The sequence below is a fragment of the Lytechinus variegatus genome, chromosome 1, assembly GCF_018143015.1.
Source record: "Lytechinus variegatus isolate NC3 chromosome 1, Lvar_3.0, whole genome shotgun sequence".
NCBI classification, from domain to species: Eukaryota; Metazoa; Echinodermata; class Echinoidea; order Temnopleuroida; family Toxopneustidae; genus Lytechinus; species Lytechinus variegatus.
Window position 1 is genome coordinate 1031574 of NC_054740.1, and position 14600 is coordinate 1046173.

The window sequence follows — 14600 nt, forward strand, 5'->3', positions numbered from 1 at the left end:
CATATGCACCCATAATATACACAAGTCTTTGAGAGAGGAAGTCAAAATTTTAAGAAATATGAAATGAGGGTTGTTTCATGGGCGGTTTTTGTTACTTCTACCAACAGTTATTTCATGAAGCTTTGCATATGGCTTCAGATTAACACTATCTAAAAGGCTCGCACACCAAAATCACAATTTGATACGGCACAGAGTGGAGCCAAGGCCTTGAACGTTCTTCTCATTTGCATAATTTTCAAATATTGAGTGCTCACTGATGTATTAAACATCGTGATTTTCATAACAATCAAATGAACTAAGCAAGGAGGTTTTTGACAGATATCCATAGTTACAAATTTCATTTTTTTTCCAATAACGTAAAAGAGTTAATCTCATTCCACATGTTCATTCAAGCTGGATGTTTATTTAAACGCCTTTGAATCATTGAAGCATGTTAATTTGTCATGAACATAACGGAAAAGTTGAGAAAAAAAATCATTTTCAGTTACCAAAATGAAACAATAATTGCCTATGATATTTGAAAATCGTATTTTTCGTTTTCAATAAATGTTCATTGAACCGTGAAACGATGAATATTGTTGAAGATACTCTTCCCAACTGTCATCATATTCTCTCATTTTTATTGATAGAAATGTGTCAAAAATCCAATTATAGCAAATTTGAACTTGTGTTTTATTCAACCGTGAAATTTAGCCAAAAAAAGTTGTATCGTGTTTTAGAAAGTACCTTTTACGAGCCTTCTGACTATTTTTCATGATTTTTCACGTACCCAAAAGTCTCTTCCAAAATCAACTACCGTCGTAAATAAGCGTTCGCGTTCTTTAACGAAAGGTCGGGATGTTTCCTTTTATAACCCAAGATAAACTGGACTCTTACGACGGTTATGCTAAACGAAAAACGAAAAATCTTGTATGAAGATTATTTTAGCGTTTAAATTCAATAAATATTTTCCTCCGAACTTTGGAAAGTGAACTAGTTTGTAAATCAAGTGCTCATTGAACCGTGGAATGTTGAGTTTTGTTGAAGAAAATCTCACAAAAACTGATTATTATAGTCAATAAATTCATCGTTCGTTATTTGTTTCTGTTATGGTTATCACTAGAACTTATATTTTCACTTTTATCTCACCTCTTCTCTCTAGGCGGCGAAACACACATTACTTGCTGCAACAACGGCAGTCGTTACTATTTGCATTCTCACAAATCACTATTATTCGCTGCAACGTCGTAACATCTGTGAAACCCATTTTGGGAATTATGTGCAAGAAACGAATTTGGCGTTCCTGAAAAGACAAACAAATTACACAATAGTTTATAGGAATTATGAATATAAAGTCTTCTCAACCCCCGCGTCGTATAATGATGAAGGAAAGTGTCGTGGTCTTTCATGCAAATGGTCCATGATGCCAGAAGCTAAAAGACAGCTCGTTGAATGGGCACCCGAGGTAATTTTCTTATTTTATTTCACCCATTTTCAAACATTTAAAACTATTATCACTTTTATCAATGTACCATACTCTTTAGGCAGTGTTTGTATACGGATTGGGCATGCATTCTGTGTGTAAATCCAAGCTCAAATACCTGTTTGACACTTGCACATACTGTGGTGCAAGCATTGCCCTGCATTTAAACGTGCCAGCGCGGAACATTTTATGACAAACATTGTCTTGAAACGTTCACGGGTCATAAAAATTGAATAAAATTCCCCCCCCCCAATAAAAAAAAAACGTGTCTCGACTATCTTATGGCCGCTAGGTTCACAACGCTGAACATTTTCTACAAAAAATTATCAAGACAATGCATTAATAGTCCCACTGTTAGAAAATTGTCTGTTTTTGACGGAAAAACTCAGGCAGCAAAATTTCCGGATTTCTTTTTCCATATTTACAGAAAGTGGTAATTTATGGAAAAGTTCTGTAAAATATACAAAATTCCGTAAGTTACTATTCTTGTAAATACGGGTTTTTTACGGAAACTTTACAGAAAATTTACATAAATTAACATGATTCGTTATGAATAATTAAATTAGATAAAAAAATGGTCCGGAAATATTGCTGCCGGAATTTTTTGTTGTCCATAACTTTACAAATTCCTTTTCCATAAAATTACCGAACCTTTGCAAAATTTCCATGTAAAATTTAGATTTTATTTACGGGAAATTTTACATAAATCTTACGTTACTTAACATGATTCCTTATGAATGATTAACAAAAATAAAAAAAAATGTCCGGAAATTTTGCTGCCGGATTTTTTTTAATAATTTCACAAATTTCTTTTCCATAAAATTACCGTACTTTCGCAAAATTCCCATGCAAAATATAAATTTATTTAGGGAAATTTTCCATAAGTTCTATGTGAATTAACATGATTCTGTGTAGAAAAATAACGGGAAAAAGAATTTGTCTGGAAATTTTGCTGCCCTATTTTTCTTATTCATCCGTAGTTTTATGGATTCTTATTCCGTAAAATTACCATACTTTTACAAAATTCCAATGTACTATACAATTTTTTAAACAATATTTTACGTAAATTAACATGATTCTGTATAAAAAAAATAAATTGCAGAAAAAAAAATTGTCCGGAAATTTTGCTGCCGGAAATGTCTATTTAATCCGTAATTTTACGGATTCCTTTTTCGTAAAAGTACCGTACTATTACAAAGTTCCCATGGAAATTTACACATTTCCTTTAAAAATGGAGGTTACACAACTCATAAATTTTTAACCAATATTTTTTAATCAGTAGATACCTTAACAATAGGAACGCTGAATTGCCAATTAAACATGTACTCCCATACACATGGTAGATTGTATGAATGCATTCACCTAAGGCCTGAACAAAAATTGTGTTGCCCTTTTCTGACCTGGACCAATCAGGGGTGGTATTCTGAGATCCATTTTATCTCAGATAAAATAAAATATTTTATCTCCGTTAAAATCAGTGAGATAAAATACCCTTAAAATCTCTCCGAATTGGTATTCTGAGAACCATTTTATCTTCATTTTATCTCTGTAAGACACACCTATTTTTTAATCAATATCCAATTAGAAACGCGCTTTCATAGCTCTCTCATATCACTCAACCAATTAAAATCCATTCCGTCAGGAGGTGTGGCAAAGGGGTGAGATTGCGTCAATTTATTGACTTCAAATACGCTTGCACTATACGCTTGCGCGTCTTTACAGAGATTTCTTTTTAACTAAAAGGACAATACTCTCATCTTTTTTCGAAGTCTATATCGCATCTTTTCAAGCATCATTTCAAAGACAATATTAGTCAAGAAAAGTCTTATGAAATACTCTCTGATTGTACAGGAACAACGTTAAGGTGTTATTCTCAATGAATATATAACTTTTCGTCATTTTCATGTCACCATTTGGGGTTAATTCACCTAGAAATACTGGTGAAATCAACGTCGCAGAGATAAAATAGCCTCTACCCTCTTTTAAGTTTATTTTATTTTTTTCTTCAAAGTAACATGGGCGCAAGCACATAATCTGCGTTGCATGGCCAGATACGCTATGGGTATGTGTACGCAGGCATTGTTCTCTTGCGTATCATCTGTAGATACGCAAGATAAAATTTATACGCAAGATAAAATCTAAAATTTTATCTGAGAGATAAAATCTCATCTCAGAATACCAATTTCATTTTAAGAGATAAAATAAAATATTTTAAAGATAAAATGACCTCAGAATACCACCCCAGGGGTGGTATTCTGAGATCCATTTTATCTCAGATAAAATAAAATATTTTATCTCCGTTAAAATCAGTGAGATAAAATGCCCTTAAAATCTCTCCAAATTGGTATTCTGAGAACCATTTTATCTTCATTTTATCTCTGTAAGACACACCTACTTTTTAATCAATATCCAATTAGAAACGCGCTTTTATAGCTCTTTCGTGTCAGTCAACCAATGGAAATCCATTCCACAAGGAGGTGTGGCAAAGGGGTGAGATTGCGTCAATTTTTTACTTCAAATACGCTTGCACTATACGCTCGCGCGTCTTTACAGAGATTTCTTTTTAACAAAAAGGATAATGCTCTCATCTTTTTTCGAGGTCTGTATCGCATCTTTTCAAGCATCATTTCAAAGACAATATTAGTCAAGACAAGTCTTATGAAATACTTTCTTATTGTACAGGAATAACGTGAAGGTGTTATTCTTAATAAATATATCATTTTTCTTCATTTTCATGTCAATATTTGGGGTTAATTCACCGAGAAACATTGGTGAAATCAACGTCGCAGAGATAAAATAGCCCCTACCCTCTTTTAAGTTTATTTTATTTTTTTCTTCAAACTATCTTGGGCGCAAGCACATCATCTGCGTTGCAATACCCAGATACGCGATGCCTTTGTCTACGCAGGCACTGTTTTGTTGCGTATCATTAAAAGTTACGCAAGATAAAATTTATACGCAAGATAAAATTGTAAATTTTATCTGAGAGATAAAATGTCATCTCAGAATACCAATTTCATTTTAAGAGATAAAATAAAATATTTTAAAGATAAAATGACCTCAGAATACCACCCCAGGTATTCATTTTTTTTCATACTACCCTTATGGAACAAACACAGTGTTACCACAGTGTGTTCACATAGTTGACTATGTGTAAACTATGTGTTCACTATGTGGTCACAGTATTGTCACAGTGTGAGACTTCAGATCACATAGTTAATCACATAATTGCCCACATAGTTGGGTAACAAACACAGTGTTACCACAGTGTGTTCACATAGTTGACTATGTGTAAACTATGTGGTCACAGTGTGAGACTTCAGATCACATAGTTAATCACATAATTGCCCACATAGTTGGGTAACAAACACAGTGTTACCACAGTGTGTTCACATAGTTGACTATGTGTAAACTATGTGGACACAGTGTTAGACTTCAGATCACATAGTTAATCACATAATTGCCCACATAGTTCGGTAACAAACACAGTGTTACCACAGTGTGTTCACATAGTTGACTATGTGTAAACTATGTGGACACAGTGTTAGACTTCAGATCACATAGTTAATCATAATTGTCCACATAGTTGGGCAACAAACACAGTGTTGCCACAGTGTGTTCACATAGTTGACTATGTGTAAACTATGTGGTCACAGTGTGAGACTCAGATCACATAGTAAATCACATAATTGCCCACATAGTTGGGTAACAAACACAATGTTACCACAGTGTGTTCACATAGTTGACTATGTGTAAACTATGTGGACACAGTGTTAGACTTCAGATCACATACTTAATCACAAATTTTGCTCACATAGTTGGGTAACAAACACAGTGTTACCACAGTGTGTTCACATAGTTGACTATGTGTAAACTATGTGGTCACAGTGTTAGACTTCAGATCACATTGTTAATCACATAATTGCCCACATAGTTGGGTAACAAACACAGTGTTACCACAGTAAGTTCTTCAATCATACCCGAGAAAAATTTAACAAGCAAGAACAAGGGTCTTCAAGCTCGCGCAGGGCGGGGGGGGGGGGGGAGCAGGGAGGAGTACTAAACTTGAAAAATTGTTTGATGCACTATTCCCAATACAATCTCCATTTAGTTTTTAATTTACACTGAAATTTTGCCGGTAATTTTGATATTTGATGATTTTTTTATTTTCTTTTAAGATCATCATCGCAATGGATAAACTATCAGTAAAGGCTATAACGTTAATAGAGTTATAGATCTATACTAGATATCCGGAACTCTTCGGTAAATCTCGGCCTCGGAAATCTATTTTCGGCGAGGCATGCTAGCGCGCAAGTGTAATACCGTACATGTGCGTTTCAAATTCACTCGCTAAAGCTCACCGACGCCCGTTACAGTTTATCGCTTCATCCAATATTTACGCCCGTTAGAATCTGATCTTACTGCACTTTGTCTTAATCTTCTTGAATTGATAAGGATATCAACCATGTGCGTCTTAGTACACTGGGTGGAAACAAGGAACTGTTACTTCTAGCGATTTTGTAACAAACAAAAAGATGTCGGTCAACTTGGTGGACCCGAAGTTTGAGGGCCTGGTGGAGTCCGAAACCCCGCAGAGAAACGGCCGAAACATTGGCTGGGATGCGGATGTGGAAGGCCAAGGTGTTAGTGGCCAGTGGTAAATATACATTATTATATCCTGATTTGTACCTAATATGTAATTATTTATGCTCTCCCTTTGTCCAGGGGTAATTGCCGAAGAACCGTATGTATATAGATCTGTAGGCTATGTGGTGCTCGACTAGCCTGGAGGCGTCTGAAACTGAAAGTCATGATTTAATTTAGGCAGTGTATACAGCCACACGCGTGTGTCTTTACCATCCAGCCACACGCGTGTGGTTATATCCAGAACCCCATCTGTGGATACCGCCACACACGCCGCCAGTAATAACAGTAAAACACGTATGTAGGTCTGACCGTCTATATCACGATCAAAATAACCTCATTTCTTCATTAAATTCTTACATTCTAAACCCCTTTGATATCCTTAGATCATTTCAATTTCATTCTCACCGTCTTCTCTCCTTGCTTTTCTTGTCTTGTTACAAACGGTCGTCTGTTTAACAGCAAATTCTCTTTTTCTACTTGTGTCGATTCTGGCTTCCTTCGCGGTACGGTGGCAGACCCATACAGCGTTAGCGCAGCGCAGTAGACATACACAGTTTGGGTTACGTTTACGTTTGGTACGAATAATTTTCGTACCAAGCGTTAAGCATGCACGAATCCCGAGTTTCGTACGTACGCACGTACACGCACATAGCCTAGAGTCAGTAGAGAATCGACACAAGTAGAAAAAGTGTGGAAATTTGCTATTTAACAGGCGGCCTTTTGTAACAAGACAAGAAAAGCAAGGAAAGAAGACGATGAGAATGAAATTGAAACGATTTAAAGAAATCAGAGTGGTTTAGAATGTAAGAATTTAATGAAGAAATGAGGTTATTTTGATCGTGATATAGACGGTCAGACCTACATACGCGTTTTACTGTTATTACTGGCGGCGTGTGGCGGTATCCACAGATAGGTGTTCTGGATATAACCACACGCGTGTGGCTGGATGGTAAAGACACACGCGTGTGGCTGTATACACTGCCTTTATTTTAATTTAACCCAGGGAACTCCCGCCCGCTTCCTGGCCTGGGTTACTATGAATTTAGCTCTACATAGTACTCTACGTAGTCGTAGGGTTACTCCCCACTGACGCCTGGGATCACGAGCTATATTCACCCACGTACTGGTACAAAACCTGAAACTTTCGCCCCCGAGATTTCTACTTTCCCTCTAAATCTAGCCCTAAAACATGTACATGTAGGCCTACCTGTCATGGGGTTCAACTTATTTTCCAAGTGAAGTAGATTACCGGGTGTAACATTTCTGCGATATTGATTTCATTTTTAAAGAAGAATTCATAAAAAAAACGAATCGCGCGATTTGCGTGCTGTCGCTAAGCGAAAGACAACGAAATCAAGATGGCGACATAAACACGGCCGTAAGCTCTTTCCATCTTTTCTACTAGCCAGGAGGCTTCTAAAGAGTAAAAAATCATTTACTAATACTATACTTACGTAGTCTTGAGGAAGCAATGATGATGATTTTTTTTTAGATATGTCATATACTTCATCATTGACGTCTTGACACTCTCTCCATAGTGTCTTAAGCGAAGGACCAAAACAAAGATGGATTTCCCTAGAAAATCCATCTTTTTAAACCAAAATCACAAGAATTCTATTAATTCTGTTCATTCTTACCCCTTCCTACGCCTAATGCGTAGGAAGGTGTTAAATATTATTATATAAAATTATAAAATTTAGAGATAGAAATTAGAGATGAAAATTCTTATTCAACAAATCTTAAAATTTATTTCGTGATCATAAATAATTTATATATATTAATATGAATTATTTATAATGAAAATATAAATTTTAATGGGTTAGTTAATGATTTGTTAAATAAGAATTTTCATCTCAACAAACGGGATTGCTTTCCGGAAGTACGTCATACATAAGCGGTTCAAGGGTCGACGCTATTGTATTTCCATTGTTTACATGTGGAACGGGGGGTCTACGCGGCATCAGTTAGGTAAGAAATCTTCATTTTTTAATATTTTTTATAATAATATTTAAAACCTTCCTACGCATTAGGCGTAGGAAGATGTAAGAATGAATAGAATTCTTGTGATTTTGGTTTTAAAAAAATCGATTTTCTAGGGATTAAGACACTATGAAGGAGTATATGACATATCTAAAAAAAATCATCATCATTGCGTCCTCAAGACTAATACTAACGTATCTTATGGTGTGTTGTATCTTATGGTGTGTTTATGCTTCCATTGCGAGGACAGAATCAGCGATTTCAAACGTCGATTCAAAACGCCGATCGTAAACGTGGTTCTGGGAGTGCTGTTTATGCTTAACTTTTCAGAGCATATCATGATCTCCAGCTGGCTTCGCATCGTAAAGCGAGGTCAAATTGGGCGCGCCTTTTTTCAAAAGTTTTTTTTTCCGATTGTTGTTTTTACGTAGAGATAACAAGGAGCAATACGACTGTATTTGCCCGCGGATTTTCATCTCACCGGAAGCATGTACCAAATGACGTCATTTAAACACGTTTATGATCGTGGTTCTGTTTATACTTCCCCAGAAAGCCTGATTCTGGTCAAACAACGTTTACAAACGCACCTTTTTGTGAGTTTACGATCGGCGTTTTGAAACAGCGTTTAAATGAAAGTAAGCATGGACGCAACCGTGTTTTGGACTAATCACGTTTGGAAACGCTGATTCTGGCCTGAAAAGTGGAAGCATAAACACGGCCTTACTCTCACCTAGCCAGGCGGCTTCTAGTTCTAGAGAGTAAAAATCAGTTACTAACGTAAGGTTACTCTCATCCGAAGCCAGGTCTTCCTTCTCATTGACCCACACGACGGAAGCCAAACCACCTGAAACTTTCACCCCCAAGATTTCTACTTTCCTTAATAGAAAAGATCTAGGCCTAAATCATGTACATTGAAAATACTTCATTTCCGACATTTCTACGCTCTCGTTATTTTTGAACAAGAATTCATCAAAAAAAATGAGAGAAATATTGTGAAAAGACGGAAGAGACTTGCCCGATGTTTACGCCGCCATCTTACTTCCTATTGTTCTTCGCCAACGTTACCCGACGCACGCGTCTATGAGAAGGAAGACCTGGCTTCGTATGAGAGTAACCTTACGTTAGTAAATGATTTTTACTCTCTAGAAGCCGCCTGGCTACTCTCACCCACGTTACGCGACTCAAGCGTCCGTATCGTGGGTGAAGAACAATAGAAAACAAGATGGTGGTGTAAATATCGGGCAAGTCTCTTTTTTTTTCATGACAATTTTTCATTTTTTTAATTAATTCTTGTCTAAAAATAAAATCCATAGCATAGAAATGTCGGAAATGAAGTTGTATCCCAGGTACATGATTTAGGGCTAGATCTTTTAGAGAGAAAGTAGAAATCTCGGGGGCAAAAGTTTCAGGTTTTTTGCTGCCTACATGCACATGTATACAATAGAAGCCCTGGCTTCGTATGAGAGTAAGTTACGTTAGTAAATGATTTTTACTCTCTAGAAGCCTCCTGGCTAGACTGGATTAGCATTACATCGGCTAATTAACAAATTTGGGGACAAATTTAATGATGTGAAAGATTCTTACTAGTTTTTAAATAATAATTATCTTATTTAGATCTACTGAAAAATATGTCTACAACTCAAAATAGTTTGTGTGTACAGAATTCAGATAAAATTATTTACGTCTATAACTTAAAAACTGGTGTCTGAATTCTGATTTGATAACTTGTCTATACTCCGTAGTAATAATTCTAATAATGCTAAAACCCCATTTTTACAATGCATTTTATAAATGGCTCTTTGAAATTACTCTGATTATTTATGTCTGTCCTTAATGTGCCTGTCCCTTACAGAAAAAAAGCTGATGTACTAAAGAAAGAGAAGGAGTTCCTAAACACCGCAACCAGAGTAGATGAGGCTATGGATGAGTCTGATGCCACAGATGAGGACATGGAGGATGAGGCTTCAACCTCAAAAAAAGATGTGAGAAAGAGGGTACGTTGAAACTTTACATTCAACCTAAATTTTTAAGACGTGCATGGATCAGGAAATTTTGAAGCATACTAGCCAGGAAATTTAGTCCAAAGTGATAAGTGTTTACCTGAAGCAGGCCAGACTTTATTCTGTGATTTGCAAAAAAAAAATGACTTATACATAACTTGATATCGCTGCCAGTGGTGATTCAAAAACTTGCTCTTAAATTTCTACTTGAAAAAAAAAATTGATGGAATTGGAAAGTATTGGTGGTACTACTTCAATAAAAGAAAATTCATTAGAAAAACTAAAAATAATGATACACTTATGAATTTTGTCTGGATTCCTAGTCTAGATACAGAATTGCATTGGATTTGCACATGACCGCGTACCCAGGTGTCGCAAATTTGAACTCAGAAGATATGCGAGACTTAAATGTGAGAGGCGCGGCGTGGTCACCCCAAAAAATCGTAGCTGGATGGTTTTGAAAAATGTTGAGCGGGGAGGGGGGGCTACATTAAATTTTAATTTTAAAAATTCTAAACATATTCCATATCTGTTCATATTTTATTTCCATTTTTGGTTGCAGGTTGGGAAAGCTGACAGATCTGCTATGGCAGAGCTTCTAAAGAAGAAAAAGACTGAAGACCAGCGGAACCATAAAGGTCAGTTTAAAAGTTTATTATTTACGGCAAGATTCTGTGGCCAATTAAATGAAAAATCATGACCAGAAAACAAAATTCTCATATGTCCAGAAAGAGTATCTTCTCCAGAGCATTGCATTCATGCTTTTGGTGCAAATAGAATTTTACATCACAACAAAGAATACCTCTTAATTATCGAAGGTTAAACATATACCACATAAAAATTGTATCTGAAATTATGATGGAGTAGATGCTCTTTCAGGACATACATCTATATGAGATGAGAGTTATGTTTTCCGGACATGCTTTTTCATTAAATTGGTTATTTTTTAAATGTTAAAGTTTTTCTGACTCTCTTGGTATATCATTGTAGGATATTGGCACTCTAAATGGATGAATTTCCATTGCTAGCCCTGGCATATCAACATTCACAAATAACACTGTGTCTCACACACAGATTTGCGTTATGGTAAATTCTAGTAGAAGGGGCTATGAAATGATGTGTCTGAGGATATATCCACCGCAAAAATAAAAAAAATCACTTTCAATTTTTGAAAAAATTGCATTTTGGCCAATTCATATCGTCTGTGATGTCATAAAATCATATTCTAAAAAAATCTCTGTTCTTTAATGATATTTATCAAACCTTCACTGATATATTTCTCAATTTTTTTTGTTTCTTATTACAACCAATTATTCATCAGGGTGAACTTCCCCTTTGATAGCTTTTACATTTTCTTGTGTATTTTGCCAAGAATGATTGTCTCTGCGTGAATCTACAAATGAATTCAGAATATCACAATTACTGTAAATAGGAAGATGCTCTGTAATTTCTCATATTACCAAGCTTGTCAATAATTTCAAGGCGGAGGGTGAGGGTGAATCTCCCTGAAAGAGAAACTACATGTACTAGAATAGCACAGTCTCTCCAAATGGTAATCTACGGTGAAAATAAGTTTTTGATGTGGAAACAAAAACAAACTAACAGAAAACGGAGGAAAAGGACACCGACTTTGATTTGAATCTACGTAACCATAGAAAACATTTTAATGTTTTAAGTAAGTGATTGATCTTCACAAATGTCTTGTCATTTTACATTTTACAATGATGCTGCCTGTCACCGGTACAATTTCTTCCAGAGCGGCGGACCAAAAAAATTAGAAATTCACAGAGTCAAAGGCTTAGACAATCAACCAGTTTAAGAACTTAATTTCCTTTAAGTCACTTCCTTGTCATTTCATAAGATATTTTCAATCAAGTAGGACTATAGAAATAAGATTACCGAGCCTGAAATCTTGATTTTCTTGCTTTAACTTATCCGCCCCTAATATTATAATCCTGTTTCATGGGTATGCATGTTTTTTTGTTGTTTGTGACTCTTAGATACTCCACTGCAGCTGAGTAACCAACAGTCACAAACAGACGGAACTTGACTTGGCTTTAATTAATATTTATATATGATGTAGAGTCTTTGATAAAAGTTTGAGACTTTGAGCCAGTTTTTGTGTCCTTTCATTTTCTTATATTCAGCACACACAACAAGCATGACAACAATTTCCCTGCACTCCCACGGGCCAAGTACGTGCACGCATGGGCCAGAAGCTGAAAGATGTCCGTGCATCTCGAAGACGTGCAGAAAAGCAGGTTTAAGTGTGATACCTTTTTTTTTGTTTGGAAATAAGCCTTAATATTGCCTCATACGAGTCATTAAAAACCCATTTTATTCTGATCATGGGTATATATTACACGAAAATGTCTTTCATGTATTATGACATGTCTGCTAATACAGCCAACTCAGGTTTATATAGTGTGTGCTTTCAAAATTTATCATGACATGCCAACTCCTGCTTTATCACCTTGTGATATTCATCAAACTCAGATTGATATATTTTTATATTTATACTATGACAAATCATTTTCTTGCCATGTGCCTTCCGTTTGATACTGTTTCCAAGTTCCAACTAATACAAAGGAATACTTATATGCAGCTATATGGACGCTAGTATATGCACTTCATGCAAGAGATTTGTGGACATTTTTTGGCTCTTGTTCATATTTTTCTGATATTTGTATATAAGTGTGAAAAGGCAAAATATATGCAAAGTGTTCTTATTTTTGAAAAATAAATGTTGGTTACTTGTTCCTGTTTCGAAATTTCATAACTCTCTGTGATGGTAGGGATTTGCTTTACTACATGTATAGGCGTTGCTTTTCCGACTACGGCGGCGTCGTCGTCAACATTGAAATCTTAACCAAGGTTAAGTTTTTGAAATGTCATAACTTAGGAGTTAGGAAGTATATGGACCTAGTTCATGAAACTTGGACATAAGTGTAACGAAGTATCACTGATCATCTTGCATGAGTGTCCAGGTTGAATGATCAAGTTCATTTAGGGTCTAAGTTTTTTTTTATGTCATAACTTTAAAAATATAAGGGCCTATTTTATGAAACTTGTACAAAAGTTAAATTGCTGATAATCTTGCATTAGTGTCAGCCTGTCAGGTCACATGATCAAAGTCAAAGGTCACAGCACTGAAACCTGAACTGTTAATTTTTTTAACTGTCATCATCATGATCCTATTTCATGAACTTGAACATAAGGGTAATCAAGTACCACTGACAATGAGTTTCAGGTCACATTGTCAAGGCCAATGATCATTTATGGTCAATAAAATTTGACCATGTTTGGTTATCAAAATTGAAATCTTTAACCAAAGTTTTTGAGATGTCATCTTAACTTTGGAATTTTATCGACCTAGTTTAGGAAAATTGGACATGAGTATTTTAAGCCTGTGTATAGCTTTGGTAAAGGGTTAAATGTGATTGATAATCGAATATCATCTAATATGACAGTCTTACTGAAGCGTAGAGACCGTTAGATATTTTTCCAACTGCACTTCTCTGAGAAAATTTCAAATATTCAAATCTTGGATATATAGCGCCCTCTCTCGGCGATGCTTGTTTTAAATTAAAAAAATGGGCATTCAAGCGCTTATTTTATAAATTTAGTGATGAGATATCCAAAAGTTACAGACAAAGAACATATCTTGAAAGTTTAAGCCCATTCCATGATTTGGAATAGGATTTAATTGAAAGACAAAAACGCACAGATATTTTAATTTGATCGGGTGACCCGATCAAGTTAAATTTCCATGTAAAATTGCAAAATTTATCCTGTAAAACACATTTTCATTTCATATCCTCCACATCATAACTGTTATAGGGCATATCCATTCATATTAGCTAGCAATGAATTGGAATAGTGATAGGTGCATTTTGGTGGATTTACCAAAACTATACACAAGCTTTAAGTTTCACTTATCATCTTGCATGAGTTTTAGGTCACATGATTAAGGTCAAAGGTCACTTAGGGTCAATGAACTGTGACCATGCTCGAGATATTTTTTTAAATGTCATAACTTTGAAAGATTATGGATCTGGTATTCTGGTTCATGAAACTTGGATATAAGGGTAATCAAGTATCATTGATAGTCTTGCACTAGTTTTTAGTCAAATGATTAAGGTCAAATGTCATTTAACTTTGACTATGTTGGGAGTAATTTTAGAAATGTCTTCATAACTTTGAAAGTAAACTTGAACATTAGGGTAATCAAGTATCACTGTTTTTATTCAAAGTCAGCATTGTTGCTATATTGAATTGCGTGACGCAGGCGAGACTGCCAGAGGCGTTCCACTTTTTTTTTTTTCAAGAAACCTTTTCTTTTAAGGTTAAACAGGTTATTTTAGTTCGGTGTTTTCATCACTTGTAACCTTGCAAATCTTGTTTCAAATGAAGATACTTGCATTTGAATGAAAGAACAACCTCAAAGATAAATTTGTCAGAATATAGACTCATAAATGTTAGATACCTTAAAGGGGTACATATCAAAATAA

At 35.4% G+C, this 14600-nt stretch overlaps 1 protein-coding gene across 2 annotated transcripts; it reads left to right on the forward strand.

Moving 5' to 3' along the window:
* The first annotated feature begins 5614 nt into the window (after nt 1-5614).
* On the forward strand, nt 5615-12404 carry LOC121408363. 2 transcript variants are annotated; one of them, XM_041599853.1, is made up of 4 exons: nt 5615-6119; nt 9942-10083; nt 10652-10727; nt 12237-12404. In XM_041599853.1, exons 2-4 carry the CDS (start codon nt 10009-10011, stop codon nt 12392-12394), a joined length of 309 nt encoding a protein of 102 aa, XP_041455787.1. In that variant the 5' UTR covers nt 5615-6119; nt 9942-10008; the 3' UTR covers nt 12395-12404. The 2 variants fall into 2 exon arrangements, 1 of the variants encoding a protein (XP_041455787.1); XR_005969041.1 differs by lacking the exons at nt 5615-6119; nt 12237-12404 and adding an exon at nt 8038-8077 and having other exon boundaries at nt 10652-10678.
* The last annotated feature ends 2196 nt before the right edge of the window (nt 12405-14600 follow it).

Excerpts from the sequence above, each read along its gene's own strand:
- LOC121408363 (XM_041599853.1), top strand. The coding sequence starts at position 10,009 with ATGGATGAGTCTGATGCCACAGATGAGGACATGGAGGATGAGGCTTCA. Across the intron at positions 10,084-10,651 it reads AAAAAGATGTGAGAAAGAGG|GTTGGGAAAGCTGACAGATC; the intron begins GTACGTTGAAAC and ends TTTTGGTTGCAG. Across the intron at positions 10,728-12,236 it reads AGACCAGCGGAACCATAAAG|CACACACAACAAGCATGACA; the intron begins GTCAGTTTAAAA and ends TCTTATATTCAG.